The following is a 16,486-nucleotide window of genomic DNA, read 5'->3' on the forward strand; positions in this document are numbered from 1 at the left end:
ACAGCTTACTCGGGCGTTTCATAATATGGTATTCGGGTGTATCGCCCGCAGGGTACACCGTCAATTCACTTTACAGTATATTCTGCGAAGCGCTTTGAGACGCCTCGAAGACCACGATAAGGCCGTCTATCATGCAGTGCGCTGGACGGAAAGAATGCTGGAACGATCATTATTATCATCGCGAACAGGGGCGGGCGGGCGGGGGAGCATTTTCGGTCTGTGGACAATAATTGGTAGCCTGACAATATTTTTAACACCGTGTCCGAGAAGAAGAAGAAGAAGAAGAGGAAGAGGAGGAGGTTGAGGTGGGTGGGGGGGGGTGAGTGAGGTGAGCACAGAAAGCCCCACAGTTTGCTCGATGACAAACAAAACGATAACCACATTGACGGTGTGTAGTTGCTGGAAAGCTTTAAGTGTGTGACTCTGTGCTGCGCAGCCTCCCCCCCCCAGTCTGTGTGTGTGTGTGTGTGGGGGTGTGGGGGGGAGTTGGTGTGTCAGTCACTGCCTCTCACCGCCCAATGCCCCGCAGTTGGTGCAGAGCCGCAGCCCTGGGGGATGGCGGTGGGGAGACGCGACGTGAGGATGACCTGCTGGCAGGGCCTGGTGTGCGGGGGGCTGGCCGGCCTCTCCAGCCGCTCGGCCACCTGTCCGCTGGACGTGGTCAAGGTGCTCAGCCAAGTGGGCACTTTTCACACCAAAAGGGGCTTCCTGAGAACTTTCCAACTGCTCTACGAGGCCGAGGGTCTGCGGGCGTTCTGGAAAGGCAATTGCATCGCTTGCGCCCGACTCTTCCCTTACAGCACAGTGCAGCTCTCAGCGTATAACAAGTAAGTTCTCTCTTTCTCTTTCTCTCTCTCTCCATCTTTCTCTCTCCATCTCTCTCTCTCTCTCTCTCCATCTCTCTCTCTCTCTCTCTCCATCTCTCCATCTCTCTCTCTCTCTCTCCAGCAGAAAGATCGTTTTATTGCAAAAAAAACTAAAGGAAAGCGACTGACTGCGTTTTTCACTTCTTTTTTAAATTAAAAAAAATTGGGAAGAGAGAGAGAGAGAGAGAGAGAGAGAAAAAAAACAAGTCCAGGTTTTGTGCTGTTTATGGTGACGGTGGTGGTGTTGGAGCTCAGGTTCAAGTTCGTTCGTTGACTTTATGGGAATGTGATGGCGTTTGGTGGTGAGGCTCATCACGTCTTTGCTTCTGTCCAATCCCAGGCAGGATGTCCATCGACAGAAACCCGGACAGGACCTCCCTGTGTCATAATACTTAATAATAATAATGATAGTAATAAACCTTGCATTTGATTTAACGCCTTAAAGCGCAAGAATTATTATTACTGTTATCACTTCACGCCGTTCAGACATCTCAAAGCGCTCCGCAGAATATACTGTGCACTGTGCGTTTTGTGGGTGAAACGTATACGATAACAACTTAACACTCAACGTTCAGTGAGTGTGTCCCGAGAGCTTTCTTCAAATGTAACCCCCGATTGTCCAAGAAAGCAACGGAGTCTTTTCTTTACAAATGCTGCTACGGTCACTTGCTTCGGGGGATTTCTGCTCCAGATGCTCCTGTGCGGTCTCGGAGAGCTGCTGTGTCGCAAATACAGAATGTGCAACTGCACCGCAACATCATCAAGGAGAATTTGCGGTGCGAGTGTCACATCTAAGTAACACGTCCCATTTCCCCCTTCAATGTGTCCGTCTCGAAATCTAATAACTGATTCATTTTAGTTGACTGGAATGCTGTTTGGTTGATTTTTTTTTAAAGAAAACATTTGCGATTGGCATTCTGTGGGGTTTATTTTATTGCTTTTTTTTAATGTAAATGATTCCTTCTGAATTTGTTCTTCTAAATCAGAATTATGGCCTGGATTCACTAGTTCAGTGTATCGGCTGTTTGTGGGGCAACTGTGTGCAGATTAGTGAGCCTGTGATCTGGGTAGATCGCTGCATCTGCCCATCTGTTCATAACTAGTAACAGGAACCCTTAGAAAGCAGAAGAAGTGAACCAGTACTGTTTTGTTTAAACTATTTACCTTTCACTTCTGGCAGATTGTAAGCAGTCATTTCTCTCAGTTCCACTATTTTCTAATACTTTTGCTCTGGAATCCGGTTTGGAATCCAACATATTTTTAAAAATCTTTTTTTTAAAACAACATTTATCTATGTTTTCCTACCAATGTGATGCAAACTCGTAATTATAATCATTTTAATGGTTTTAATGGTTTCCTTCTCTCAAAGGGAGAATTCTCTAACTGAGAACAGAAGTGACATCTTTCACTGTTATTTTTTCCTCTCTTAAAGATAGTAATGCTCCCTTTGCTGCGTTCATTGAGATCAGTCTGGCTTGTAGTAGTTGTAATAATAATAATCTTTGCATTTGATAAAGCGCTTTATCATATCGTTCAGACGTCACAAAGCACTTTGCAGGAAATTCTGTGAAGTTGATTGACTGTGTGGCAGCCGGTTGCGCACAACAATGACCCACAAACAGTCATGAAGTGAATGACCAATTTTAATTGGGGGCTTGTTGACCAGACCACCAGAAGAAACTCCCTTCTCTTTTTGAATAGTGTCATGGGATCTTTAATGTCCACCTGAACAGCCAGACAGGACCTTGTAGTATTCTCCATGTACCATATGAAGTGATAACTGGGAATAGAGTAGTAGTTGTGAAGCACGACAACAAATTGTCACTGTATTTTATTAGTGTCAAAGGCAATTATTTTTCTAGCTTTTCAGAGTTTTGACACGTTAAGTGCCCAGGAATATTTCAATGTGTTTTCTAGGTTTGTGGATCTGTTCATGGATGACTTTGGGCGAATCTCCCATTGTAGTGCCATCGTAGCAGGTAGTCTTGCTGGCATTGTGGCAGCCATCCTGACTTACCCAACCGAAGTGATCGAGACCCGTTTAATCATTCAAGACAGCACGGATCCCACCTACAGAGGAATCACTCACACTTTCCATACAATCTACTCAAAAGAGGGATTCTCAGCACTTTACCGAGGGGCTTCACTGACTATATTGGGTAAGTTAATCAAAGCTTGATTGATCGCAGATATAACTTTTTTGAGGGTTTTATTTGCGAGGAGAGGGGGTTGCAAGAGAGTTAATGCAGAGACTATTTGGGTACGACCATTTATAGTATAAATATCGGTTGAAATTTGGATTTCAATGGGCAAAGAGTTTTGTCCGGAAGTTGGGTTAAAAATAGCAAAGGACGCCACAAATTGTGTTGTTATCTCGTTACCAGCAGATGGTGCTGTGCGGATGCGAAAAAGGTTTCATTTTCTTCCTCTTCCTGTACCTCTTCCAATAGCATTTGAAAAAGAAAGCATAGGAAGTGATGGTCGAACTAACGTCTGCGAATTGGGCAATCAAGTACGCACACTGTTTATTGCAGCAGAAAATATAGGACTTAGGCTACACCAGAGATTGTAGGACTCTGCCTCACCATTTCCTGACACGAGAACCCCTTGTTTAAATCTATAACCACATCAATTCAAATAAGAAATACAACTATTATATTACATTATTATTTCAGATCTCAATCCCCCGCTTCTTTTCTTTTCCAGGAGCAATTCCCTTTTCTGCAGGTTCGTTTCTAGTTTACATTAACCTGGATAATCTCTGGAGAAAGCCCAGTGTGAAATTCACTGCACTGCAGAACTTTGCCAATGGCTGTTTGGCAGCAGGTGTTGCCCAGACACTCTCCTTCCCCTTTGAAACTGTAAAGAGAAAGATGCAGGTATACATCTCGCTAACTGATCAATCCTCCTGTAGTGAAAGGCGCTGTGCAAACGTCAATTTGTTGTTGTTGATCGAAGTGTGCTTGTAAAAGAAGTGGGTTATGGGTTGAATGGAAACAATATTTAAAAAGAAAAAAAATACATGGAAAGGATTCAGAATCCTACACGGTTGTTCAGTATTCCAGGCATTATGTCGAGTGCAAGGATTTTATTTTGCTGCCACTTTGCTTTCTTTGCGTTCCCAGCTCTGACCACCAGTCGACGCTGTGGGTATTGTTCTGTCAGAGAATGTCAGCATCTGTGAGATGCTCATTTTGTGATAAATTGACTGTGTTTCACCCCGAAAATACACAGTCAATCCCCTTTACAATATACTCTGTGAAGCGCTGTGAGACATCTCAACGACGTGATAAGGTACTGTAATCCAATGCAAGGATTATTATTATAAATGACATTCAGGACATTAGAGAAAAGTAGCCAAAGGGTTCAATTCACAGGACTGTGGCTCCTGTTTACCGCTGTAAGTGAGGTTTCATTCAACTTTAATTTCTTGAACCCCAGGATTTAGAATAATTCCTGTCTGAGTTGCTTTTTGAGCTGTTTGGTAAGTTGTTAAATAATCCAGTCACTCACGTCATTCAAGTCAAGTAGTGGCTCATCGAACATTGAAGTTTGATGATGCTTAATCTCTGTAGAGCGAATGGAGTGCACTGATGAATATTAAATACTCTCTGCGCACTTTATTTTCAGTCTACGAGTATCTTTTCTCTGTTTGCAGGCTCAAAGTCCATTGCTTCCACATTATGGGGGTGTCGATGTCCATTTTACAGGAATTGTGGAGTGTTTTAAGCAGATTATCAAGACAAAAGGTATTCTCAGCCTATGGAATGGACTCACAGCCAATCTGATCAAGGTAATAATTTCCATCGATTCTTTAGTAAACAGATGAATGAGAAGACCAGCAAATGGAAATGTTCCCATTGACTTCGACTTCCGGGTCCAAGATTCAGATATCAAACATTGCAATAGTTGTTTATCTAAAGGAATAACTGTCCATTCAGTTTGAAACCCAAGAAATCAGTGTTAAAACTGGCATCAATAACTATTGCGGGCAGGCAGTGGGAGTCCTACAGTATCAATCTTCCCAAGGGTTGGAGAGAAAAGGGCAATATTTTTAGGTACAATCAGCGAAAGCGGGTTGTTTTCTATTTGGAAACTGTTAAGTAAACCAAGTGTAGCATTCAGTCAGACATTAAGTGTATGTGGTGGGACTTGGACACAAAATTGTTACAGGAAACAATTGATCATTGGACATCGACTGTGCCAGTACATGAAAGACTTCCGAAATCTAATGCAGCTGATGGGACTTCAACCAAAACCTGTCCAGCCCACTGTTGAGAGCTTTTTTTTTAAAATCTACGCTTAATGTTTTCTGAGATGCCGATTTTGTTTGTAATTCTGAGAATACACGCGTCAATATTTGCAAATCCCTTCTCACTGCAACTGCAGAAAATCAGTTTGCCCTGTGTAGTTCATTCTACAGCTGGGGAAACGACTGTGCTTCACAGTAAATTGAGTAGGAGCACAAGGTTAGATCCAAGGGTTTGCTGAAGATTAAAGTGAATGGAAAAACTGATGGGAAGGCAAAGAAGGATTCTGCAAGTTCAGCCGCAATTCAAAATTGTATTTGAGGTGCGTTTGCGTAAAATCTGTTTGTAATCTCGGGCGGCCCTGAGGTGTAAAGTATGATATACTCGACAGGAAGTCCCAAATAGTAATTCTTGCCAATAATTCACCCACTCGTGGGAGCTTCTCTCCATCTGCGTGGGTGTGTGAAAAAACGGAGTTTTCGCCAAGCTGTTTGAAACGCATTCAGTTTCTGACAGAAGTCACTATTTTGGGAATCGCTCTCGTGAATGTTACATCTTCATCCCCCCCCCGCTCATTTGTGCTGCACAAAAGGAAAAAAGGGTGCTTTTGTAGCCACAATATACCAACTCTCCTTGTCCTGTTGGGTTTACTGGCAATCAAAATATACAGTCAATTCGCTTAACAGTATATTCTGCGAAACGCTTTGAGACGTCTCGAAGACGTGAAAAGGCGCTGTATCAATTGCAAGGATTATTATTATTATTAATCTGTTCATTCGCAGATCGTTCCTTACTACGGTTTGATGTTCAGCATCTTCGAATTCTGCAAGCGGGCTTGTCTGTATAAAAATGGCTATATCGTGTCGCCTTTAAGTTACCAACTAATCCCAGGCGTGGATCAGAGTTTACGACCCCAGGAACTAAGAAGCGTAATCAGAGGAAAGAACTTTGAGACAAAAAACGCTCTGGGAACAAATGGTGGGGCTGAAGAGACAGACTTTGAAGCACAACTCAAAACAGTTATTACCTCAAGCACAAGGATTAGATTGGCATCATGTGTGTGTGCATTAACTGTGCACAGTAGCAGGTGGGCTTACAGTGACGATTAATGGATATCAAAAGTGGATTATCGCAATGGACAAAAAGTACTATGGTGTGAAATGACAGAAACACGGTTCCCGCATACAAGGCTAAAGTGTTGACAGAATCCTGGAGAATTAACTAATTTACGTAAATTATAACTGAATATCTTTACAAATTATTTTTGGTGCTAAAAGCAAAACAATCCAGATAATGCACATGCCAAAACGAAATGCAGAAATTCAAATAATATTCTGTCGATAGTCTTTTTTGGTGGGTTCAATTTATAGCTGTTCCACATTATAATCCTGTCTCAAAACCAGGAAGTATTTTGAAGAGTTTATTGTTATGTTAAAGTAAATAAGTAATATATCAATACTGCACTAACTTCAGATCCACTATTCACACCAAAAAGTGTGACAAGTCAAATCTGACAATCATTTTATCATACAGACTTTATGTCTCATCTCCTTGGTGTAATAGAGTGATAAACACAAAAAATGATTGATCACAACTCTTCTATGTTTATTTCATCCTGTACAAGCAATAGAATTGCTTATCAAGTTTTCACTATTGTTTTAACGCAATAAGAGAATACAGTAAAATTCACATGAATCATCTCATTCTAAATTGTATAATCCCTTAAATCGTACGTGCACCCGAGTCCCATTCAGTTTCCTACCAAAAAATGGTTAGATTTCTTTGCAATAGTCGTATTTTTTAAATTGCGTAAACGGCTAAATCGTAATAGTTTCTTGGTTACAAATAATCCTAAACCGTATGCAAATCATCTCCTAACTCGGAATGCTACTACTGCACTTACCCTATGTGAAGTGTTGTGTTTGAAACAAGCGCGGGAAATTAGGTCTTGACCCATCACTGGATCCACCTTTACCTGCTGCAATAATGAAGTACCATATGCACAGTATATTGTGTATTGTGGAGTATTGTGTTGAAACAAGAGCAGAAAACAAGGTCTTGACCTGTCATCATGGCATCAGGCAACACAGCTATAATTAAACGCAAGTTAGTGAAAGGACCTTGTTCTCGCTGATTGTATTTGGAAGTCATATAAAATCTAATTATACATAACTTTGACAGTAACTCATTCTTTGCATAAGTCATATTAAATGTTACGGTCCTGACTGATATGACTTATCCGAGTGTACCTGTAGTACTGTTTTAAATTAACTAATGAATTTGATCTTGCATTCAAATTCAGACTCCGTGTCAATACTTTGAAGCCAAAGTAAAGTTTTTTTTCCTGTAGTCTTTTTTACTTTTTAAAAAAAAGTAGTTTAGAAAGATTTATCTAATAAATGTGTTTTCCTTAACTACTAACTATGTGTTGGAAGTTATTTTAGTTGTTGTTATGCGTCACAAACCATCTGAGCATTCTGCATATGTGTCAAATGATTTGTGGAGTATCAGAATGTTGCTGCTTGATGGAAGTCTCACCATTTCCTATGAGAATTGTTTCCTGTTTAATTTCTAATGTAAGTAAATACAAGAATCAAGTGATAAAAACATAACAATTTGCTAGGCAAAAGAAGACCAAGTTTGTCTTCCACCATCCTGGCGGTCGTATGGCTAGTTGTGTCCCAAACTATATAGTGTAACCTGAGATATTATTTCCTAACAGAAATCTATCTAGTCCCTTTAGATTCTGAAACTGAACATGCACAAAGATTTCATTTGTGACTCTTGCCTGGGCAGAAGTCGGGAAGCTTCTGTAACCCTTTCCCCTTCCCTTCATTTTAAAACAAAACTGCTCAGTCAATAAAGATACTACAGTATGCAGGATAAACCAGACAGATCAACAGAACCCAACTTCCATCTCTTGCTGTTCTACGTTAGCTTATTGTGGCAAGAATGAAATCAGAAAGAAAACTCATAATTATCGTCCAGTCACCGTGCTGGAAATCATATGATTGCAGACGTCAAGTAAGGGCAGGATCAAGATTGGCTGTGATTACTCCCTCCGTCCCCCTGCCTCAACCCTATTTGCATTAGCCGAGCAAGTAAGGCTTCAGGCTCACGAGTGAATCAATTGGCTGAGGGATCCAAGCTTTTCCTGAAGGAGAAAAAATTGGAGGAGGAATAAATCAGCACTCAATTCTATTAGTACTTCTGCCATTAAGTGTAAAGTACATCACTCTTTAAAGAAAGGAAATAATCAGAGTGCATATTATGGTGGGCGGGGTGTGATGGGAGAGTGAGAGAGAAGGAACGATTACTGACACTTCCTGAAATCAGTTAGTAGCATTCTCATCAGTAGTGTGTTGAAATTAGTTTAAATTATGTACAGTGTGTTAAAGAAGCCTCGCTGGGATAAAAAGTACTTTTTTCAGAATTGACATATGAAATGTATAGACAGCTGGGTTTTCTATTTCAGATGTGATTTAAGGTTAAATGTGGATTATAAAGAACCAGTTTGCAGACAAATGGCAACCACGTGTCTTTGCAAAGTTCTTGTTTAGGCTGCAGACAATCCAGGGAAGGTTGTATTTCGGTTGGGTGCATTGGCACTAACATTAAAATAAATAATAATAATAATAATCCTTGCATTTGATATAGCGTCTTATCCCGTTGTTGAAACGTCTCAGAATATACTGTAAAGTGGATTGGCAGTGCAAGCCACATTTTCTTCCCTGAACTGAACTGTCATCTTGTTTCATTCCAGCTGTGACCTTGTGCTAATTGACTGTAGTGAAGCGTGGTCTAAATTACACAGTAGTCATCAGCATTTCAATGATTGTAAACTTATATTGCCTCACACAGATGAGATTCAAAGTTCAAAATCCTATAGTGATTATAGCCATACTTCACATTTTATTGTCTACGTACATTGCTCCTTACCATTAAAATACCATCAACTTCAGATGCACATTTGATCCAAGGAAAGAATTTAAATAGATCTAGGATAGAATTGCAATGAATGGGAGTTCAAACCTGCTCCTTCTACTGTGAAATCAGAAGGCGTTTCCACACAGTTTCACATTCACTTGTGATGTTGAAAAGAATTGTCTGACCAAATTAGCCCATTTGTGAACATCCTTCAAACTGTCATAAATCCCCCACAAACCATATAAAAAGCAATTTGCTCAGTTTAATAATAATAATCCTTGCATTTGATACAGCGCTTTTCACATTTTCTAGATGTCTCAAAGCACTTCACAAAATATGCTGTAAAGTGAATTGACTGTATATTTGTGTGCGAAACGCAGCAGCCAATTGCGCACAGCAGTGTTCCACAAACAGTCGTGGATTGAAAATGATCAATTTATTATTGTTTTGTTTTGGAGGGATGAATATCAGGTGTGTGGAGTAAGGAAACTTGCCCAAGGTTTTGCCCTGCCTGGAATTGAACCCAGGTGTCTCACTTGCAAGGTGAGTGCTCTAACCACTGATCTACAGGACTCCACACCACACAGTTTCTGTAAAAATGATAACCCTGGTTGTAAAACTTGGCATGATCAGAATAGAAAGTTATTGATCAAGTCACATGATACAGTATATCTCAATCGGTGAAAGGCTCAAGTCATAAAGCAGCACTTCAAGGAAGTTTCAGACTCCCCAGATCATCCTGTGGATAAATGTGCCACTCCATTGCAGTAATAGGCCATAAGGTCCAGGAAACTGTAGGTTCAATTTCTGATCTGTGCTGATAATTCAACTCAATAAAGGTAGCAATTGAGGCATTACTGTTGTACTTGGGATTCAGATGGATGGAAAAATTGGTCAAAGATCCTCCTCTTGATTATCATGCAGGGATCCTTGCTGGAAGGTGGGCACGTGCGAACATCAGGGAAGAGCAAGATCAGGCTCGGCTGTGATCCACTTGATAATCAAATAGTCTGCAGCACTTTACTGTTAAACATCAATTCAGGCCCATTTAGCAAGGTCTTGGAGGGCAACCGTCTTTCATGAAAATGGTAGAAAGACTAAGGAATCAAAGAATTTTTTTGAAAAGAGATGAATACAAGAAAACACAAGGTATACATCAAATTTGGGAGTCTATTGTGGTCAAAAACTTTAACACACTTGTAACTATGCTTTGTTCCTAGAGCATTTTCATATTCATAGATCTTTGGAGCATTTTAAAAACGTTATTATTTAGTAATTCTACAGTCAATCATTGTGCTGAGTTATATTGCAAAAAGTATTCAGGAAGAGTTGACATTGGCCATCATCTGGATAACAGTACAAAGATAATGTTCTCAATTCTATGTGTGTGATTGATTATTCTATCTGCTTTCCCCCAAATGTTCTGGTTTGGCAGTGCTATTCCTTGATTGCGATTGTGCTATATCATTCATGGTATTCTGGACCTTTTTGTTGCCCCTTTACCTGGTTTTATTCTTTATTTTCTTTCTTGCTATTTAATCACCTGCCTGTTTCGTTCTCCAGACTTGGTGGCAGTGATCTAAACTCTATTGAAACCCCCTATTGTCTTCCGTTTGTTGGCTGCACGGTGTAGAAGAGGGCACAAGTTCAGCCTTGTGAAGGACAAACTTAGGGCAGACACCAGGAAGAATGGGTTTTTTTTTCCCCAGAGAGGATAGTAACCGCCAGGATACTGAACCAATCGGCAAAACAGTTTGCTCCTGCAACAGGAAAATTATATGTTGCTTGACCTGGAAGGAGATTAAATGAGCTTTTAAAAAAAAACCTCTTCTCTATCCAAGCTTCTAAATTTGACCTTTTTATAATCCTTTTTTTTTTGCCCCCTCAAGATACACAGTCATTCCACTTTGCAGCGCGTTCCGCGAAGCGTTCGAGACGTCTCAACAAGGTGATAAGGCGCTGTATCAAATGCAAGGATTATTATTATTATTAGTAGTAGTAGTAGTATTGTATTAGCACAAGAAAATAGACCATTTTAAAATAAGAGACACCGACCGACCACTTAATTTCCCTCCTGCAGTTCAGCTCGCTATCGATCTTGCGGTCAGTGTCACGGTTAACAGTAATTCTTTACGCTGGGGAGAGAGAAGGGGGTGCGGGGAGTGGGGGTGGTGGTGGTGGTTGGGGGGGGGGGGGGGGGGTGGGGGGGGGGGGAGATAGGTGGAAATCAACAAGCTTTACCAACTTCAAGTGTGAGTGAGTGTGTGGGGGGGGGGGAAGAAAAATACAACGATGTGTCGATGTGACCTTGAAGAGTTGCTGGTGGTGGTGGTGGTGGGGGGGGGATGGTGGGTGGGGGGGAGGAAGGAGAGGGGGTAACTTTGTAGCCGATGGTGATTAAGTAGTATCGAGAGAGGGTGACATTGTAGCAAAGCATTCATTGCCCTCTGAGAGCCGCGTTGGGGGGGTGGGGAGTGGGGGGGAGTGGGAGTGGGAGATGCTTCGCTACAGAGTAACCAGGAGAGGGAGGGGAGGAGTGGGCGGGGTCGCAGCTGTCAATCAAAGGGCACCAGCCTCCAGGAGGCGGGACCAGGGAGGGGGGTGGGCGGGGCTCCGGGCAGCTCGACCAATCCCAGAGCGGGGAACGTGGGCTCCGACCAATAGGGAGGGAGGTGCGGCGCGGCGCGGCCCCGCCCCTCGCCCTCCTGCCCCGCCCATGGTGTGTGTGTGGGGGAGAGGGGAGGAGGGGCCGCGGGGTCTCGCGGTATCGCTGCGGCTTAAAGCGCTTCTTCCTCTATAAAATCGGCCATTTCGTCGGTGCCGGCGCCAGTGCTCGTTGCCAGGTCGGACCTCGCTCCCTCTCGGACGCGACGCTTCCCTTCTTCTTCTTCTTCTTCCTCCTCCTCCTCTTCCTCCTCCTCCTCTCCCCCCTCTCCTCCTCCCAGTGCAAAAAGCGTCGAGGGAAGAAATCCAGACACAGCATCCAACTCGCACCCCCCCACCACCACCACCCCCCCCTCACACACACACACCAAAAAAAAACCAAAACCCAACCAACTTTCCCCTCTCCCCCCCACACACTTTCTCTCTTCATCATCATCATCATCATCATTTCCCACCTCTAGCCAAACCCCCCCCCCCACCGCCACCCCTCCTGCAAACCTCCACACCCCCAACCAGAGCAACATGGCGAGCGATAAAGCTTTGTCCTTCGCTAAGGATTTCCTGGCCGGTGGAGTAGCTGCTGCTATCTCCAAGACGGCTGTAGCCCCCATCGAGAGAGTCAAACTGCTGCTGCAGGTCAGTTCCTTCCCCCTTTGGATGTTTAAAGCTCTTCTTCCTCTATGTAAGAACAGGGGGGGGGGTTGGGGTGTTGGGGAGGGGGGTTAGTGTTGGGGCTTGGGGAGGGGGTTGGTGTTGGGGGCTTGGGGAGGAGGATGGTGTTGGGGCTTGGGGGGGGTTAGTGTTGGGGGCTTGGGGAGGGGGGTTGGTGTTGGGGGCTTGGGGGGGGGGGTTGGTGTTGGGGGCTTGGGGAGGGGGGGTGTTGGGGGCTTGGGGAGGGGGTTGGTGTTGGGGGCTTGGGGAGGAGGATGGTGTTGGGGAGAGGGGGGGTATTGGGGCTTGGGGAGGAGGATGGTGTTGGGGAGGGGGGTGATGTTGGCTTGGGCTGTGGTGTGGAGTGTATGTGTGTGTGTGTGTGATTTTGCCGCAACGTTCAATAAAAAGGAGATATGGTCCCTTTTTTTTGGGGGGTGGGGGGGGCGGGAAGAGATGCCACCAACCCCCCAAAAGGCAACCAAGGGGCGGTCAAGGTCGGAGCCGGTCAAGGCTTCGTCTCCAGGAGGAAAAGGGTCTCTCTCTCTTTTTTTGCGCCTCTTGTAAAAATGGAGCTCCTTTTACCTCCCGCCAACCCCAACCCACATCCTCCCGAGAGCCAAGTGCTCTTGTGGCCTCGTCTGCGTCAAGGAGTTCCTTGGGGGTTTGTTTTAATATAAAAACATACACACACACATCACCTTTTTAAATCCATAAAATGCTGTTTGGAAGAGGAAGGGTCACTCCGATCTCATGGCCTGATATTTTTTTTGGGGGGGAGGTGGTGGGGGGGGGGATGTGTTCTTATTTTTTTTGCACGTTTTGCAAGAACTCTCGACTTTGTAAAGTCCGTCAAGGTCATGACAAGGAGAAGGAGTGCGGCCTCTTGTTTTTTCTCTCTCTCTCTCTCTCTCTTCCCCCCTTCCCTCCCTCCCCTCCCCTCCTATCAGCCAGGGATGAAGGTAATGTGGGAGGAGAGGTTTTGCAGGTATCACGTCCACTGGGGATTTTTTTTTTTTTTTTTTTTTGCCTTTCAAAGCTTTTGGGGGGTTTTCTTTCCAAAATATATATCTCTATAACCGAGATGTTTCACGCGGGAGTGACAGGAAATAAAAGAGCAGTGGCTTCTCCTTCTTCTTCTTCTTTCCCCCCCTCCCTCCCCAACCCAATGAGGAGATGACAGGGTGAGACTTGTGTGGGAGGTTTGAGGATGACGCAGAGTGAGTTGGGATGGGGAGGGATGGGTGAGGGATGGGTGGGGAGGGGAGGGAGGGGATTGGAGGTTAGTAGATTACAGTCCCCCCATTGGCGTGAGAACATCGAGCCCCTCTCTCTCTCTCTCTCTCTCTCTGTCTGTCTGTCTGTCTCTCCTTTTTGACAATAAATACATTGGGAACTGAACTGCAAACACCAGACGTGAGATGAACACGTGTAGGGAAGCCGCCATTCTGCACCATTGCGGAAATCGGGAAGGGCGAGAGAGAGAGAGAGAGAGAGAGAGAGCGGTACCATTTTAGGCTGACGCTTCGGTTTCTCTTTTCCTCTGAAACTTGGCCCCGAGATCTCAAAGATCTCTCTCTCTCTCTCTCTCTCTCTTTCTCCTTCCACACAGTCGACGTCACTGCAGCTGAGCAGTTTTGGTTGAAGCTGAGTGTTTTTTTTTAATGTGTAGATATAGATATATATATATATACATATATATATATATACACACATATACCGAGTAAATTGTAAGATTACATCCAGTGCTCAGGACATGGCTGCAGATTCCCTGGTTCTCATTTTGCTTTAGTGTTGGAATGTGCTGCCATTTCCATCACATCTGTCACAGACTCCATCCAGTATTTGCTGCAGGAATTTTCCAACTGCAGTGTGTGGGAGGGAGGAGGTGGGGAGGAGGAGGCAGCGTCTGTAATGTCACTTGACTGGAAGGTCAACTTGGCGGACTAGTCTATGGAGGAGATTAAGCGCTCCTCCCTCGCTTTGCACTTGGGAAGTTCCTTTCCATTACAAGTTTCGCCGGGCGTGGAAGATGTATTGTCACTTTCGCAAATGTGTGAACACACCTCAATACACCATACGCCTACGTGGGCTAATCCACCATTCAAGGATTTTGGTGGTTGGGTGGGGGGTGTTGACATTGTGATAGCAAAATCTCTTCCTGCAAGGGGTGAATTTTGACCTTGAACCCATTTCCATTTGGGCGTCCTTCCGGCGCGAACCGCACTATACAAATGTAATTTGTTGTTTGTTTCATCCAGGTGCTCGCTCGCACTTTGACCAGGCGGACTCAGTTGTGTTCGATGAAAGATTTGACCCTTTTGATCGATTGACAGAAATAACTATTTATCTATTTATTTGTTGTGCTTCTCATTACAGGTGCAACATGCTAGCAAACAAATTTCAGCGGACATGCAGTACAAAGGGATCATCGACTGTGTTGTACGCATCCCCAAAGAGCAAGGTTTCATGTCTTTCTGGCGTGGGAACATGGCTAACGTGATCCGATACTTCCCCACCCAGGCCCTCAACTTTGCCTTCAAGGATGTGTACAAGCAGGTTTTCCTCGGAGGCATTGACAAAACACAGTTCTGGCGTTATTTCGCTGGTAACCTGGCTTCCGGTGGTGCTGCTGGTGCTACATCTCTCTGCTTTGTCTACCCCCTCGATTTTGCCCGAACACGTCTGGCCGCCGACGTCGGAAAGTCCGGTGCAGAAAGAGAGTTCAAAGGATTGGGTGACTGTCTTTCCAAGATCTTCAAGTCCGATGGCTTCAAAGGGCTGTACCAGGGCTTCAATGTGTCTGTGCAAGGCATCATCATTTACAGAGCTGCGTACTTTGGAATCTATGATACAGCTAAGGGTATGTGTTGAGAGAGTGCTTGTGTGTTTGTGAATTCTGTGTATTAGGAAAAAACGTAGACGTTTTTAGTGCCTCGGGATGCGAAAGGCGCTATACAAATGTAATTTGTTGTTGTTTAGATTCCTAATGTCTTGTACCTTTTTACAGGCATGCTCCCCGACCCTAAAAACACCCACATTGTGGTCAGCTGGATGATTGCTCAAAGCGTAACTGCCGTTGCTGGTGTGACATCATACCCATTTGACACTGTACGTCGTAGGATGATGATGCAGTCCGGGCGCAAAACAGGTAGGTTGAACATTTAAGTTAACGAGTCATGTTACTGAGAGACTAGTGACATTAAACTGTCCCAAGGGTTAAGAAGTTGCTTGTGGAACACGAGGACAAAATGTTCATATCTCTCCTCTTTGTAAAAATAGACCCTTAGCCTATTTACATTTGTGAGAGAATTTACATTTTTTACAGTGTTGTATTACTGTACTGTTTAGTATCCTCTTCCGTTGTGATAAAATTTGGTAAAATTGTTGCAGGTTGAATCAAGATCAGGGATGTCTAATGCGTGATGTATCTCTGGTTCCTCTATTTGTCGATAAGTTATATGAAAAGTCTGGTGCCTCAGGGAGGTTCAAGCAAATCAATACTTTTAATCTGTCTACAAACTGGCAGATATCTGCATTGTTGCCTCAACCCCTGAAGATTATAGCAAAACCGGTTATTTTTGCCTCCCTTTGGAATTTTAAAGCGTCCCACCAGGATAGCTTTTGCTCTTTATTTTTGGGTTCGTTTTGAAAGATGGTAAATTTCTTAATGCCCGTTATTCTGCTTTCAGCTGATATCATGTACACGGGCACAATTGATTGCTGGAGGAAGATTCTTCAGGATGAAGGCGGCAAGGCCTTCTTCAAGGGTGCCTGGTCCAATGTGCTCAGAGGCATGGGTGGTGCTTTCGTACTGGTCTTGTATGATGAATTCAAGAAAGTTATCTAAATGGTCACAGATTTCAGTGTTATGTGACTGATGTGTTGTACTTGTAACATATCCTGTACATTCATGGACTGTATGTCAAATTGCATCTTTTTATTTATGGGGTCCATCTGGTTACTTTCTACCAGTTGGGTTGCGAGGACCATGTTAAGTGACCACGATTACTTTTCGATACAACAGTATCATTCCATACCGATGATGGGACGACATGACTTCATCCAGCCGGTCTGTTCTTTTTAACCACCATAATAACAAAAAAAAATAAAACGCTGATGTAAATC

The 16,486-nt window shown here is 43.7% G+C and overlaps 2 protein-coding genes across 3 annotated transcripts; both read left to right on the top strand.

The window, feature by feature from the left end:
• The first annotated feature begins 473 nt into the window (after positions 1 to 473).
• On the top strand, positions 474 to 7,494 carry slc25a43 (solute carrier family 25 member 43). 2 transcript variants are annotated; one of them, XM_007893113.2, is made up of 5 exons: positions 474 to 827; positions 2,784 to 3,025; positions 3,573 to 3,745; positions 4,525 to 4,659; positions 5,899 to 7,494. In XM_007893113.2, the coding sequence occupies exons 1-5, from the start codon at positions 556 to 558 to the stop codon at positions 6,223 to 6,225; spliced, it is 1,149 nt and encodes a 382-aa protein (XP_007891304.2). In that variant the 5' UTR covers positions 474 to 555; the 3' UTR covers positions 6,226 to 7,494. The 2 variants fall into 2 exon arrangements, with proteins under 2 accessions (XP_007891304.2, XP_007891311.2); XM_007893120.2 differs by having other exon boundaries at positions 2,832 to 3,025.
• A 4,661-nt stretch (positions 7,495 to 12,155) lies between these two features.
• slc25a5 (solute carrier family 25 member 5) lies at positions 12,156 to 16,486 on the top strand. Its single transcript, NM_001292713.1, is given in 4 exon segments — positions 12,156 to 12,343; positions 14,738 to 15,221; positions 15,369 to 15,509; positions 16,051 to 16,486. Coding segments are annotated over 4 exon segments (897 nt in total). The 5' UTR covers positions 12,156 to 12,229; the 3' UTR covers positions 16,209 to 16,486.

This window comes from Callorhinchus milii, unplaced genomic scaffold (genome assembly GCF_018977255.1).
Source record: "Callorhinchus milii isolate IMCB2004 unplaced genomic scaffold, IMCB_Cmil_1.0 Scaffold15, whole genome shotgun sequence".
Lineage (NCBI taxonomy): Eukaryota > Metazoa > Chordata > Chondrichthyes > Chimaeriformes > Callorhinchidae > Callorhinchus > Callorhinchus milii.